This window comes from Silene latifolia, chromosome 1 (genome assembly GCF_048544455.1).
Source record: "Silene latifolia isolate original U9 population chromosome 1, ASM4854445v1, whole genome shotgun sequence".
Taxonomy (NCBI): Eukaryota; Viridiplantae; Streptophyta; class Magnoliopsida; order Caryophyllales; family Caryophyllaceae; genus Silene; species Silene latifolia.
This window is the reverse complement of record NC_133526.1, coordinates 146417497-146433426: the sequence shown is the minus strand read 5'-3', so window position 1 is coordinate 146433426 and position 15930 is coordinate 146417497. Positions and strand designations below refer to the sequence as shown.

At 36.8% G+C, this 15930-nt stretch overlaps 1 protein-coding gene across 1 annotated transcript; it reads left to right on the top strand.

Moving 5' to 3' along the window:
* Positions 1 to 13793: 13793 nt before the first annotated feature.
* Positions 13794 to 14333, top strand: LOC141657505 (protein FAR-RED IMPAIRED RESPONSE 1-like). The gene is made up of 2 exons (XM_074464770.1): positions 13794 to 14198; positions 14247 to 14333. The coding sequence occupies exons 1-2, from the start codon at positions 13794 to 13796 to the stop codon at positions 14331 to 14333; spliced, it is 492 nt and encodes a 163-aa protein (XP_074320871.1).
* The last annotated feature ends 1597 nt before the right edge of the window (positions 14334 to 15930 follow it).

Here is a 15930-nt window from a genome sequence, read left to right as displayed (position 1 = left end):
AGTAGAGATAAGGGCTAATATTGGGTGCAATCAAAAGGAGAGCTCTTAATATAGAGTTTTGGAGGATCATCCTAATACTCATCATAGCTCAAGAACAAGTGGAGATAAGAGACCTTACTTGTGCCCATAAATCCGAAAATAATAATGTAAGGGACATTATTTTTCTTTTTAATTTCTTATTTTGTTATGCATGCACTAGATCTAAGGAACACAAATTAAGAAGTTAATTAGTTCATTATTAGAAGAGTCTAATAATAGGTATATGAACCTAACACACAATTGAGCCCACATGCTTTACATATCACACTCTCACTTTCATAACCGCGAAAACCAAGCTTGGTAATACTAAGTCCACCATCGTATATCTCATTTATTAAAATTCAAACTCATCCCTCGTATGTCACGGCCATCAACGCTACCTCTTCACAAGGGTTCCCTTAAAAATTGTAACAATTCCTTATCGAATGTTGGATTACAAAACTTGCAAAACCTTCAACTCATCTCTCGTTCTAGTATTCCCTCTCATTTTTCGATTTCATAAACCTTTGTCGCTATTTATTCGATTCATACCATTCCTCAAGTAAAATCTCACACCCTCCAAAACTTTTATCAACTTGTGTAATCACTCTCTTTCCACTCTTGGTACCTCACTATTCTCTCATTATTCTATAAATCTTAACTCAAACCTATGCTATCCCAAGATACCCGAGTCATACTCAATAAGATCACTCTCACTTGTCCTTTAAATTCTGTTCCCTAACTACGAGTCCGAACAACCGCTAAATATCCAACCTTGGTCACACTCTACTCATTATTTATAGGTTGTCTCTCATTATCAAGTCACTCAACTAAAAACTTTGCATAAGCTAGTATACCTTCCTAGGTTTCCCAAATTCTTAAACTCGATGGCTATATCCCATTTCACACATCTCGTCGAAGACATATGCTTAAGGGTTAGGGTGAGAAAATCATTCTATTAGGCTCACACACAAACTCTATACTCGGAGATCCCCGTAATCACCGAAGGTACCATCGGCTTCTGGCGAGCTTTTCTTGCTTGGTTGCTCCTCGCGTTGCTTGATGACTTCGGCACGCCCCCGGAATTCATTTCACATGCAACTTCCGGGTAGGGATGATGAGAATTACAACAATCCGGAACGGATACGGAAGAGGTAGGAAATCAAATAAATTGGAATGGATAGAAAACTTCCCAACGCTTAAATCGGTGACCAACACTTTAAAAAAAACTCTTGATATGAGCTTGTCATTGAGATGAAGTTTACTTAAACCGAAGAATGGAATTAACGAAATTACGACATAGCTTCCTTTGTATTTTAAACAAACCACAAACTTGATTCAATAGTACACTTGAAATATGATGAATCTTGCAAATTGATGCAAATTCAAAAATCAACTCTAGCAATCTTACCAACTTTGTAAAATGTTCTTCCCTATTATGCAATTTTTACTCAACTTGACTAAAATGTGAATTACTGTAACACCCGCGAATTTCTCATTTTTGGCATTTGTGAGTTATTTAACCGTTCAAGTTCTTTATTTTATATTTTTAAATTATTTAATTTAATTAATTTATTTTAAACATGATTTTTATAAAAGTAATATTGTAAAGCTTAATTTATATAAAAAAAATACGTATTTTAGTCGGATAATAATAATAATAATAATAATAATAATAATAATAATAATAATAATAATAATAATAATAATAATAATAATAATAATAATAATAATAATAATAATAATAATAATAATAATAATAATAATAATAATTTTCCGTCTTAAGTTAATATAGACTTGAGACTCTTTCCCGTCAAGCAAGGACCGTTCACATGTGAGACTAGACTAGTCTGTCCTCGCCCTATGCCATATCGACAACTCAGTTCTCAAATTAAGCACCCAGCTAAAATATCAATATTTGGTTTACACTATCTCTCTCACAAGTGCTGACCAATCCCAACCCACCAAACCCCTGCCTTTTATTTCCCATTTACCTGTAAACAACCAAAAAGAAGCAACCCTGCATCTTTCTCGAAAATAAGACAAACAAGCAGAGCTTACACATCGCCATTTTCGTGACCTTGAAATATAGATCCCGGCTCCATTCCTTGACCATTCCTCTTAATTTTTGTACCATTCTCATCCTTACTTCCTCCTTCATCTTTCAAGGTATTAAAGTCTCGTTTTTGTAGTGGTTTCGTCTTTCGCCGTCTTATAAAAGTGTCGTCTTTTAGCTTCTTCATTCCGTTTTCTTGCCCTTTTATGAAGGATTCGAAGACCCGGAGTGAGGCTCGTGCCTTGTGGACCATTTATTCGAAGAATGAGGAGCGTTTAAGGTAATGGTGATGGGATTACTCGACATTATGTCGAAATTTATATGTGCTTACATGTGTTTTAACTGCTTGGTAAGGTATATTGTTTATTATTTATTGTTCACATGGTAGTACTCACTTCGATTATTAAGCATATAAACAAATTGAGTCAGTTTTTGTCATTTATGTGACTTTAGTCTAATACTGCACTGCCTTCGAAGCAACACCAGTTATGGCCTTATGTGTTATCTGGTTAGGCTGTCACAGTAGTCAATAATCACCTCCATATTTATTCTACCTCATTAGCAGAATATAAAGTGGGGATTGAATTATTTACTTCTTCCATAATCTCATAAAAGTTGTTTCACGCTGGAATCCCTTTCATGTGGTGTTGGGTTGAGACGGTTTTATACAAGTTTTATTTATCCATTTTGAGAAAAGTTGTTACCTTTGGATTCATGGTGAAGTGTATGATTATGTTGGGTAATTTAATTGGATGAATACTATCATTTTAATGGTTAAAATTTCTTCTTAAGACGGTCTCAAAAATGGTGGTGGAAACCGTAAAAAGGGGGCTGCACTGGGACAGTTTTGGACTTGACTTTGAGATTGATTTTGTTGTTGGTTTGAGTCAATTTGATAGCTCATGTCATGTGTACATATACAGGTGTGAATTGGATCGATTGTATGTAAGAAATTCCATCCATTTCATGCTTAAAATTTTGTCTTAAGATGGCTTCACAAATTGTCTAGAAACCATGTATATAGATTGTGTATGGGTGATTTTCTTGGACTGTTTGGAATCGATTTCACGGATGATTTGAACCAGTTATTTAATTTCCATCTCATGCGAATATCCATGTATATAATGGGTTGGTTGTATGTGAGAAATTCCATTCGTTTCGTGCTTAAAATTTCATCTTAAGACGGCCACAAATGAACTTTATAAATTGTGAAAATGGACCTTGTCAAGCAGTTTTCGCGGGCTGTTTTGACGGGTTTCTTTATGTTAAATTGAACCAACTTCCTTGCTACTATCTCAAGTGCATATAAATGTTTGGATTGGGTCTTTTATTTGGGTGAAATCCGTCTTGGTTTGGCCTAGGAAATCATCCTAAGATGGCTGGACAAGGGAGAAATAATGTGTTTTGCTGGACTGTTACTGCGCCTTTTTTTTGGCATGTGATGTGCTGCCGTTGTGCTGCTGGCTGTTTATGCAGGGGCTGCCAGTATTGGCACAGGCCGTGGCTGGCTGAGACTGGGTGCGGCCAGGCCGTGGCCGGGTTGGGCTGGTCATTACTAGGTCGTAGCCCCGGCTGGGTTAATTTTTATCCGTGAAATATTTTGTCCGGGTTTAATTATATTGAATTTTCCTTCACATGGTTTATGTATCTTAAATTCATTATTTGCCGTTTATTTATATATTTCTCACATGAATCGTAAATGTGGAACTTATTGTTTATTCATGTCATAATTATATGAAATGTCTTCATTTAGCTATAATATGAGCTTTAATTAATTTATTCTCATTTATTTATCGTATTTCAAATACGAGTAATTTATTCCACGTGATTAATTGAAATGAGTCGTATTCTTGTAGAAATGCCATAATGCCATCGTATATGCTTGACATTCATTTTCGCCCTACTTGTGCTGTTCTGGCAAGTACGGGTTTGGCCTACTTGTGCTGTTCTGGCAAGTACGGTTTTTGGTCACTTGTGTTGTTCTGGCAAGTGAGCCTTATCTTAGTCATTCCGCCACTTTCGTGTTGTTCTGGCGATTGGGGTACTCAGTCTCTATTAGTAGTCGAGTCTTGGGTGCGTGCTGTGCTGGCGCACGTTGAATCAGGATGTACACCCGAGAATTTGCAGATTTAGACTAGGACCTTATTATCATCGTAGTCCTACCCGAGAAATTATAGTCTAAGAGTGGTAAATGTCTTGCATTATTTGGATGGTTACTATGGTTATATCTCCTTAAAATACGTGCTCGTGGCTAAGTGGTCGTGTCTACTTCCTTATCTTTCTTCTCCATTTATTTATTGCTGCTTATGCCTCACTTGTTTATTCCATAATTTCTTTTATCCTTGTGATCCCATGTTTAGTTATAATTCGATTCACTCATGTCTTATCTAATATGATTGTTTGTTTTTGTTCTTTGTTATGTTCGTTTTGACATTTTGTGGCTGGGAGAACCCTAAGTTACTCCCCACTGACGGTGGCTTTCATGTTTACATGAATGACAGGTTTGTGAAGATGCATTTGTGGGGTTTAGACGTGTGAGCTAGCGAGCACCTTGGACTAGTAGTCGTTTTATTAGGATTGCTTAGACTCACCTTGTGTTGTATTGTTATTCAAGGGATATATTTTCCCTCATCTTTGACTATCACATTTTTATAAACTTAACTTTATTTACGCATTATTTATTTGGGTTTTAGATTTTAGTGAACCCGCGCTTTAAACTTTAAAAGTTTCAAAAATTTCCTAATTTCTGCTTAATTTTATAAGTTATATTTTCCGCTTTAACGCGGGGGTTCACAATTACTATGTTAAAACTCTAACATAACGATGATTTGTTCCAAATTTATTATAAACTTTAATACGGAATAAGCCGATATAAGATGGCACATGTCGATATAAGCCAAGTTCACAGTATTAAGAATCAATTATGACAAGAACCTAACTTGGTAAAAGTCAAAATTCGGGTAGGTATACCACTCATTTTCGAAAAACTTAAGACAGATAAAACTTTCATTACTTCACAAGATGTTATAGTCAAAGCTTATGTATACTTGTCACAACCTTTTCGGAAAGTTTGTCACCCCTTTAGGGCAGAAAAATTCAAATCATTTTATGATAATCCTCCAATAATATTATAGTCTCACAATACTATTAGACCATGTTTAAGATGAAATTAAAAATTGTTCATATTCTCACTTATTTCAAAAAAAAAAAAAATTGGGCCAAATCGAAGATGAAATCTTCATTTTTTAAGACGATGTAGTACACTACTAGTGAAGATAGTAGTCTTGTAAAACGATTAAACCAAGTTTCAGTTATGAAAGATCAAAATCTTGAAGATTAAGATAAACTTTTGAGATGAAATTTTCACATATAAGATAAAATTCAACATTATTAATAAATATAAAGCCTTTATTATCCAATTAGGCCCAACAACGAACACAAAAATCCAACTATTGACTCAAGAATACAAGTTTTTTAAGCTCGTCCAAGGTGGACAAAATTTCAACGTAAAAAAAATCATGATAAAATTTGAACAAATATGTGTAGATCTACCCAAATCAAGTTTGGGAAAAAATGAAGAAGGTCAACACTCTTACGCGGTCAAAGTTGAGAAGACGGATTGAGAAAAGTGGAGTAACAAAATGTAATCCAAACAACAAATTACCAACATGGAGTTTGAAATTATTTTAAGATAAACTGATGTCGAAGTTACGAGGTTTGAGGTAGAAACGAAGAAGATAAGATTAAAAAAAAAAAAAAAAAAAAAGAGCAAAAAAAATTCACGAGTTTCTCAGCTCATCAGACCCACTTGGTCGAGTACTGAGGGAACTCGGTCGAGTGCTGCTCTACTCAGTCGAGTGACAGGTTACTCGGTCGAGTGGCAAATTTTCCAAAAGTTTTCCAGTTTCTGTAACTTGCCCACTCGGTCGAGTACTGCCCTACTCGGTCGAGTATGGACTCGTACTCACTCGAGTGATCCTTTACGGCTTTCAACTCTCGATTATATTGAACTATGATATTCCCTACATCACAAAGAAAGGTTTGGGAGTCCACCGACCCTCGGTGATCCATCCCGAGTTAGCTCATACGGCATCATACTCACAGTCTTAACACATTACCTCCATACTTATAACTACTCTACTAACAATCATCAACATTCATGCCTTAACGATAGCACTAACAAGTTTAAACACGCATATGATTTATCTACATGCCAAGATTCGGGACTAACGTCCCTTATACCAACACACACCAATTCCTTCTAAAACATGTTATATATATTAGCCTACTCATCCATCTTTCACATATTATCATTTACCACACAAACCTCTATATCATGCAAGAAACTCAACAAAATTATTGTTACACACATATAATCATTCAACATATCACGTCACGTTTTCCTACTCGTAACCACCCACGTAGTGACCAACCGAAACAATAGGATCTAGTTTTGAGATGACGGGTCCTACTCACCCAAAACCGACCTCCTATTGAACTCAAGTCGGGTTCATTTTCTTAGACACACCTAAGTTCATTTTGGTTCATTGGTTTAGGTTCCAAAATCGTCGCTCTGATACCACTTTGTAACACCCCAATTATCCGGCCAAGATAATTGAAGGCATTACCATCTCGGTTTCCCGAGGTAGTGTTTCAAAACTCCAATCAAAGAACATTTTATAAATAAAAGGTTTAATGAATTACATAAACGTAAACAAATAAATAGAAGTACAACTCATGACAACTATACTCTTCTAGCCAACTATACTCGTCTCGTGACTCATCAAGCTCGTCACGTCTCCCGCGTGCTATCCAAACAACTTGTACTTAACCTGCTCCCCATATGATCGGAAATATCATATGGATCGACACAGGCCACCCCGGAAATAGGTGACAATTACACAGACACACAACACGTTAGTTTCAATAAATAAAGTGTGACACGACTCAAAGTGTGTGAGTATGCAACATGACTATGATATGAATGGGACACTATTATACGATCACCATACCGGCACCAGGACAAGCCCAGACATAACCACAACCACCAGTGCCAGGAACACGTCCACGACACCAAAATTCACACAAGGTACTCCGAGCACGTCGGTAGTACCGGGCCCGAGAGCGACTCGGATCCCCTGCCAGACATCGTGTCTCAACCACACGAGTCCCTCCAAACTCAAGCCATTAATGTGCACATCCCTCTTAGAGTGGGAAGCTCCAAGGGGCAACTCAAGCAGAAGACGGTCTCCCAACCGCCTTCCGTCTTCACAACAACCACCATATCGTCACTAACCTTCAATACACGAGATAGTTATAACAAATGCAAGGCAACACTTTATATGCCAAATACCGACTCATCACATCGTCTTAACCATTATTACATTGTGATACACAATAACCATCATGCTTATCCCCTTTATGACATGATTAGTGACTAAACATGTTATAATGCAATTACTCTAATTAGGTGAGATTAATTACAACATTAACTACAAAACATGTAACAACCACAATACTGAAACTGAGTAGGATTAACCTACCTCTTAACATACTCCATAAGCTATTCGAAATCACCAAGGATCCATCATATAAAACCGTCTCATCCTACATACATTACATAATAACTAACACAGAGCATTCTACAACAACTAATAATACTAATTACTCCCTAGTTACTCTACCTAGTTATACAATCCCTAATTAAAATCCCATAATACAAATACTAGCACGATTAGGGTTTATTAGTTAAAGAACAAAGGGGAAATATGAGTATAAACTTACAAGTGTCAAAGAATGAGCAAGAACAAGAATTAGGGAGTAAATCTACAGAGGAATGAACTAGATCTTGTGGGTAAAGTGTAGTGCATATTTTATAAGTTTTAGAGAGATAGAAGGATAAGGCTAGGATTGGAAAATGGGGAAGAAATCTAAAACGAGAGGATTAAAGAGATAAGGTTTTCACGCGGTTTCTAGTTGAAAGCGACAAGAACTCGGTCGAGTGAGGCTCCATTCGGTTGACGGAACCATCCACTCGGTCGAGTGACGAGTTTCCAAATCTAGACCAAAGAACACTCGATCGAGTAATAGAACACTCGATCGAGTAACATAACACATGATCGAGTACACGCCATTCTCAGCACTGACCAGATTTCATAAAATAGTCATATCTCACTGGTTTCTTGGTAATTTTGAAAGTGTGACCTACCGTTTGAATTGTAAGAGAACAAGCTATCACCTCCAATTAGAATCACATCAATATCATGTATAGATCTCAAGTTATGATAGTTTTAAGACGACCCTTCTACGGACGGGCATTATCACAACTCCACTAAGTCTAATATAGGTTGTACTCGGTCCACTAGGTCTACTCGGTCAAGTTAACACCTTAGAAAATACGAGGTATTAAAGCTTTTATGGGATTAATGGGTGGAATATGAGTTGTGTTTGGTTGTTAATTGTTATGGGTAACTTGTCCTTAAGCTCATACACACAAGGTGTTTGTGGAAATGTCCAAGTGAGAGCTTGAGCAATTCCACTCTTCTTATTAGCTATTCTTTGAACCGAGATCTTGAGACTAGCTAGTAGAGTGCTTAAGCTTTGTCTAGACAATTACCCATATTCATAGATTCTTTTGTTTACATATTTCGTTGGATATTGGCCTCTTATCTTGTGCCTTGAACATGTGTGGGATTGCTTGAGCGAGAGTTCGGCTCTTCTTGTGTTTGCTTTGACTTGCTTGCGGCGAGAGTCGAGACCATTTAGACCGCACTAGATAGGTGGGCTGAGGATAGCTAGGGCGAGAGTTCAACTAGACTTGACCCAAGGACTGTCTCATATCGAGAGATAGAGACACACCTACACTTCATTCTCTGTTCTATCTTTTATATCGACTTAGACTAGACCCCTCCTACTTGGGTGACCCCGACACCCTAGTCTTTCTTCTCATTGTGCTTACCTTCCTTGTTTACTTGCTTGTTCATTTATTTCAAGTTCTTAGCTTAGACTTTTAGCATAGATAATCACTTCAATCTTACTGACCGACTAGACTAAAACGAAGATCGAGATATATAAACCATTTCTAACACACGACCCTTGTGGTTTTGACACCCTACTTCCCTACTACATAGTTTGGTTTTATGGTTAACTTGTTTGATAGACATAGGCGACAAAAGCCTCATCAATCATATGAAATTGAGGTATGCAACCTGGAATGCAGGATTTCAATGATAAAAATATGCTAGTCCCCACATTAGACCTCTTCAGCTTAGACATGTAGGCTCTAAGTAAGTCATATTGTCTTCCCAATACCTTACCAATCGCAGACAATGCGTTTTTTTTCACTCTCCCAGCTTGCCACCTATCAATCTTTACACCATAAGTATCTTCCACATCCTCGACAAATAGTTTTAGCTTCCAAGTTGGATGTTTTAACAGCTTTTTTTGGTATTCTTCAGCGAGGAAATTAGCACTTAATCTCTTGTTAATCTTAGTAGGTGTGCAAGTGTGGATATCTTTAAAAATTCGTATTTGTATGCATCCGTGGTCCCTTATGTATCTAGCACTAAGCTTCCAACGATAGTTGGGATAAAACTTGCATTTGACAAGCACTCTTCTCGACTCATTATGACAATATCGAAAGCTGCAACGTGTTTGAAAACTATAATAAATAAGTGCTCTCTTTAGCACCTCCACTTTCTCAAAAAATTGTCCCAACTCTAGTTGAGCACTTCCAAGGGAGTTGTAGGGTCATATAATGGCAATTCAGATTTATCAAGCATGGCATGGTCTTCGTCGTCATCACCAACATTACTACGAAAACGTGGGATACTGACGGCAAAAATCCGTCAATAACGGCTTTTAGCCGTCAATAATTCCATTTCCTGACGGAAATTCCGTCAGGAACCCGCGTCAGCGATTTTTGTCACTAAAATCACGGTCCTGACGGAATTTTCGTCAGTAAAAGAGGATTACTGATGGATCACTGACGGATAACCTGTCGTACAGTCTCAGCACATGACTGACGGAATTTCCGTCAGTACATGTGAATAGTGACGGTTTTTCCGTCAGGACTGTGACATGTGGCAATAAAGGCGGTTTAACTAAAAATTCGAATTTTTGTGCCTCTAACGCAAATTCCGTCATGAAAGTCAACTAAGGTTTGACTTTCTTGACTTTCTTGACGGAATTTCCGTCAGGACTGTGACACGTGGCAATAAAGGCGATTTAACTAAAAATTCGAAATTTTGTGCCTCTGACGGAATTTCCATCACGAAAGTCACTTTCCTGACGGAATTTCCGTCAGTATTTAAGGAAGTTGCTGGAAACATCAGCTTGCTGCCCAGACACGATGCCTATTTGCATCGTTTCAAATACAACCAAAACCTCCAAAACACATACAATCGTCGACCGCAACCGGAAATCCTTTTTTACGTCGATCGCAATTGCGGGAATCAAGATAGGCAACAAAAGAAAATTGAACGCAATTGGAAAAACAAAATTTTTTACATAAAAAGTCGGTGAAATTCGTACATTGTCTTACTAATTAAACACAAATAAACAATGTTTTTTCATACTCCCTACTAGACGACAATACTAACCTAAAGGCTTAAACTAAAGGCTCTAACCTAACGACTCAACAAAACTACCACCTCCAAACCTGTGCCGTCATCCGCATAGTCGTCTCTACCATATGGAGGGAAACGTGAGCACGTGTTTGGGGATTGAGATGACTGCATATCAGCCCAAGCCTTTTGCATTGCTGCCATTTGTTCGGCCTGTTGACGAACAGTTTCTTTAAGAGCTAGTCATGCGGCTCGCTCATCATTCATTTGGGTGGAAAGCTGGGAAATCATGCTAGGAGCATAAGAGAAAGATCGTCGACCACTTTTGTTAGAAGGAGGATCATACCACACTTCGACCCCCTTTTCTCCGGTCCCAAATAGGCGGTTCTTCCTGTCAAAGCCCTTGACAACCTTGTAGTATGACCGGATCTCGTCTGGAGACTGTTCAGGTGGCAATGGTTGACTCATCTCCTCCTTGTAAGCACTCTGAAAATAGAAACAAAACTGATATATATATATATATATATATAGGGTCGGGGTCACGTACGAACTAAAGTTCAGTACGAAACGTACGAACTAACCCAGTCCAATAAAAGACACAAAATCTCATGAGCAGCATCTTGATTTCTTCCTTTCTCTGACCGGCTCCATTGTTGCGCCTTCAATCTAACTCCATTCTTGCACCTCTATATCCACTCCGTTACAATCAAGGTAAATTTTAATTCAGATTTCTATTTCCTATTTCATGAACAATTGCAATTCGAAAAATTAGGGTTTACTTAACAATTTGAACTCAAAACAATTTGGTTTTGCTGACTTTGATTTGTGATGGTATTTTGCGATTTTGATTGTAGATTGGTTTGTTGATAACTTGATTAACATTATTGTGATCGAAAAATTAGAGTTTTTTTGTTGATAAAACATTCTGATTTTGGTAATAATCTAACAAAAGAACAATTTTTTATTTCAGAATGGTAATAATTGAATCATGTTCTACTTCTTCAGGTATGAATTACTCTTGTAAATAACTTTTTTAAAGTTGCCATAAACAATAGTTGAATTATGTTTTCTAAATTGTATTTCAGATGTGAACGACGAAGAAGACGATACGGTTATGGCAGAAGTTATAGGTAAGTACTGCTGCATGTTCTTTGTATCCAGCAAGTTAAAGATGTGTATGTATGTAGATGTACGAATGTGTCTTTAAACCAATGTTTTTTACGTTTAATTTTGAGGGGGGAAGGGGATTGATGTATCGCGCTACCTTATTTTATTTTTGATGCTAATTGAGACCCCAAATAAGTTGCTTCTGCTTTTAAAAGTTATGTGTATCCAGATAGTTGAAGATGTGTTTCTGTCAATATGATAAAATGTATGATTGTGAAGATGGAGGGAGTATTAGTTAGGTTAGTTAGGTATGATTATTAGGTTAGTTAGGTATGATTGTTGACTAACATTTGTGATGTTGTTTCAAGCTTATATATGATAAAACTACAAGTTCTATGATAAAATAATGCCTCCTTTGTTCTCCGTCTTTTAGTTTATGTTCATGGATGGACTTGAGTTATGAGGCATATGTAAGACACTGTTTGACATAGTGATTAGTGACGATCAATTATGCCATCATAGTTTATGTGAATTCCTCCCATAGTTGTCAGGCTTAATCTGCCAGTGCGCCTGTTATGTTGTCATCTTTTTGGTTATGATGTAAACTGAGTTCTTTCCTCAAAATTACTGTTCTGAGTAATTCACAAGGAGATATTGATTTTGTGTGTAGACATTATACAAGTTACTAATGTCCAAGGGTCTTCAAGTAATTCACAAGGAGATCAGTTACCTGTCACTAATGCACCGCATGAACTTTCCTTGAACAATGTACCAGGTATTAAATTGTAGCTTGTTATTAATTATTGTATTGTCTAATAAACTTGAGTAGGTTATGAGGGATAAAATTACAATCATTTTCTTTTGTTTTTATTGTTGTTGTAGCCACCCCAGAAGTTGTTTTTGATAATCCAATAGCGAGATTGTCGAGATGCTCAGCAGAATTAAAACCGGCATTGTGGATGAAATTTGCAACTTTGGAAGAAGGCATACATTTTTACGAGGAATATGCCAAGGTTTGTGGTTTTCTTATAAGGTTAGACTCAAAAAAATTGTTTGATGTGGTTATTACACACAAGTGGTGTATGTGTAATAAACAAGGCAAAAGTAATCACAAGGGTACAAAAAGGAAGAGGACCCTTATGCGAATTGGTTGTCAGGCTAAAGTTAGTTTTAGAAGAATTCAGACGGGTCAATATGAGATTTCTGATTTTATTGAGCTTCACTCACATGCTATGAATACCCAAACAACTATGATGCATCTGAAACCTTGTAGGGATTGAAACTTGGTTCACAAAAAAATGATAATGGACAATGCCCATGTAAACCATGGTCCGGTGCAAACATTTAGAATGTTCAAACAGTATGTGAAGGGATACAAATATGTGGGTGATTCTTTACAAGATTTCAAAAAAATTTCAAGGGACGTTAAGAAATATATCAAAGAATATGATGCCCATATGTTAATAGAGAACTTCATGCAAAAAAAGGCTATGTCTCCATCTTTCTATTTTGACTTTGATGTGGATGATCAAAGCAGAATAACTAAGCTTTTCTGGGCAGATCCAATATCACTTAAAACTTATGCCATTTTTGGTGATGTCGTTTCTGTTGATGCCACTTATAACTTCAACCAATATAAAATGGTGTTTCTCCCTTTCACGGGTGTTGATAACCATAAAGGTTGCATTACTTTTGCAGCGGGTTTGATATGAAATGAAAATGCAGAATCATTTTCGTGGTTGTTTTAGAATTTTGTAACGGCTGTGGGTGATTTCTATCCTATTACTATAATAATTGATCAATGCAGAGGCATCAAAAAAGCTGTAAAAGGTGCGTTTGGTGACAAAACACGCCACCGACTGAGTATGTGGCATATAATGAAGAAGTTGCCTGACAAGGTCGGTCCATCAATTTCCCAAGACACAACCTTTTTGAAGGAAATAAACTCGGTTGTTGGGGACGTAGAGATCACTTCAGAAGAATTTGAATCGAAATGGAATTCGATCATTTCCTCATATTAGCTTTGTGATAACAAGTGGTTGAAGAAAATGTTTAAGCACCGTGCTCTTTGGATTCCCGCTTATATTAGAGACACATATTTGGGCGGGATTTTGCGCACAACATCAAGGTCAGAGTCTGAAAATAACTTCTTTGGAAACTTCACCAACCCACATGTCACACTCATCGAGTTTTGGATGCGTTTCCAAACAGCAATGGATGCTCAGCGGTGGAAATATTCTAAGGTAATGGCTGATGATAAGAACTGTTATCCAAAATTGACAACCCCTCTCTTTTTAGAAAAGAAAGCTTCTGAATTTTACACAATCGTCATATTTTATATTTTCCAAGTAGAAGTCCAAGCTGCATGTTATACTTGTGGCCATTTACCATCACCAAACACAACTGGTTTTGAGAATGATCATATTTCAATAATTGATCGTGAGAAAGACAAGGTATAAAAAGTTGATTTAAGTGATAATAAGTTTTCTTGTTCTTGTAAGATGTTTGAAAGAATCGGGATACTCTGTAGGCACGTTTTATGGGTGTTAAAGGATAGGGGATTTGATGATACACATAAAGAGTATTAAGCACCCAGATGTACCAAATCTGCAACCTCCCACCCTCTTTCTAATGTTGTTGGAACATCTGTCCTAGCTGATTGTGTGTCAATGGAAAGCCGCCAGAATAATATAAGTGAATTGTGGTCGGAGGTATTTAATGCAGTCTCACTTGTTGAGGATAATAAGGAACACTGTGATGCGTTATTTCAAATGCTCCGCAGTTTCAATGAAAAATTGATTATTTCAGTTAAGTCTGTGAAGTCAAAAGATAAGAAAGCTGAGATTGAGATGCTTCTTGGGTCAAAAATACCAACTGAAGCTACTGTTCTACCACCAAAAAAGTGCAAGAATAAGGGATCGGGAAAGAGGATAACATCAAACAAGGAAAAGGCAGTCTTGGAAAATGCAAAGCCTCTAAGGAAATGTCGTGCTTGCGGTGAAATAAGTAACCATGATAGTATAAATTGCCCGAGTCGACTCACTTGAAACTGAGTCCAGTGGGATTTGTAGATGTCACTCAAAACAGTCTGTGTTATGCTTTGTAATGTTATGCTACTCACTTGAAACCGATTTCAGTGGGTTTTTGGTTTATTTGGTTCATGTAAGACTGGTTTTGTATGAACTTCAAGTTTTTTTTTAAATTCTGTTTTAGGCTGCTGGTTTTTTTTTTTGTTTTTTTACTAGATGTGGACTCGTGGAGTATAGAGTGATGTGGTAATGACGACTTAGACCTGATTATCCTTGCATTGGTGAACGAATGTCGTTACATGGTGCATTACTGGTCTTAATCATTCAGTTTTGACGATACTGTCTCGATGGGCGTATTATTAGTGTATATGTTGTGTTCAATAGGGATATTGGCTGATGTGCTTGAATGCTCAGGTTTAGTGAGTAAAGGCTTTCAGCTATAAAGTTGGCTTTTCAAGCCTCTTATATTAGTTAGCAGCTAAGTTTTTGTTTATATTCTTTCCATCCAATGACAAAATCCCAACAACAATCACCACAACAAAACAAGACTCTTTCCTCATCATCCATCATTATTAAAAACTATTAAACCATATAGATTAGTTACCCTAATTAAACAATCCTTACTTAATCACTAAAATTGGGAATAACGCCCTCAGGAAGAGTAGGCAACTTAACAACAAGTATGGACCTTGGATTGAAAGGTGACCTACTTAATCAAACAACAAATTAGTTTTGTGTCATTACGCCATACACAAACAACAAACTACTTTTGGCAAATAGATTCTTCTGAAACTGGGAAAATGGAGGACATATAGTGTCAATTATCCAGGTTTCAAGTTCGAAATACTAAACATAGTCAACCAACTTAATCAACCTCTTCAAAGTACAAAACCATTATTGACATGAAAATGTTAAACTGATGCTGAATCCCTTTGAAGTGAGGCTTGAATCTATGTTAAATCGGCAATAACTTGGCAATATTCTTCATCATCAGCCATCTTGAAAAATCACCTGGAGATTAAAAAAAGAATGACATGAGCTTAAATTATTTTAATCATTATCAAGTAGAAATACCATGTGTATGAAGCAACTTATGGATGTGTAAGAAGATGTATCTAGCAACTTCTAAGACGACAAATCAAACAAATAAATAGAT

Coding starts and splice junctions, on each gene's coding strand:
- LOC141657505 (XM_074464770.1), top strand. CDS start 13,794: ATGTTTAAGCACCGTGCTCTTTGGATTCCCGCTTATATTAGAGACACA. Junction 14,199..14,246: donor TTGATCGTGAGAAAGACAAG/GTATAAAAAGTT, acceptor TGTTCTTGTAAG/ATGTTTGAAAGAATCGGGAT.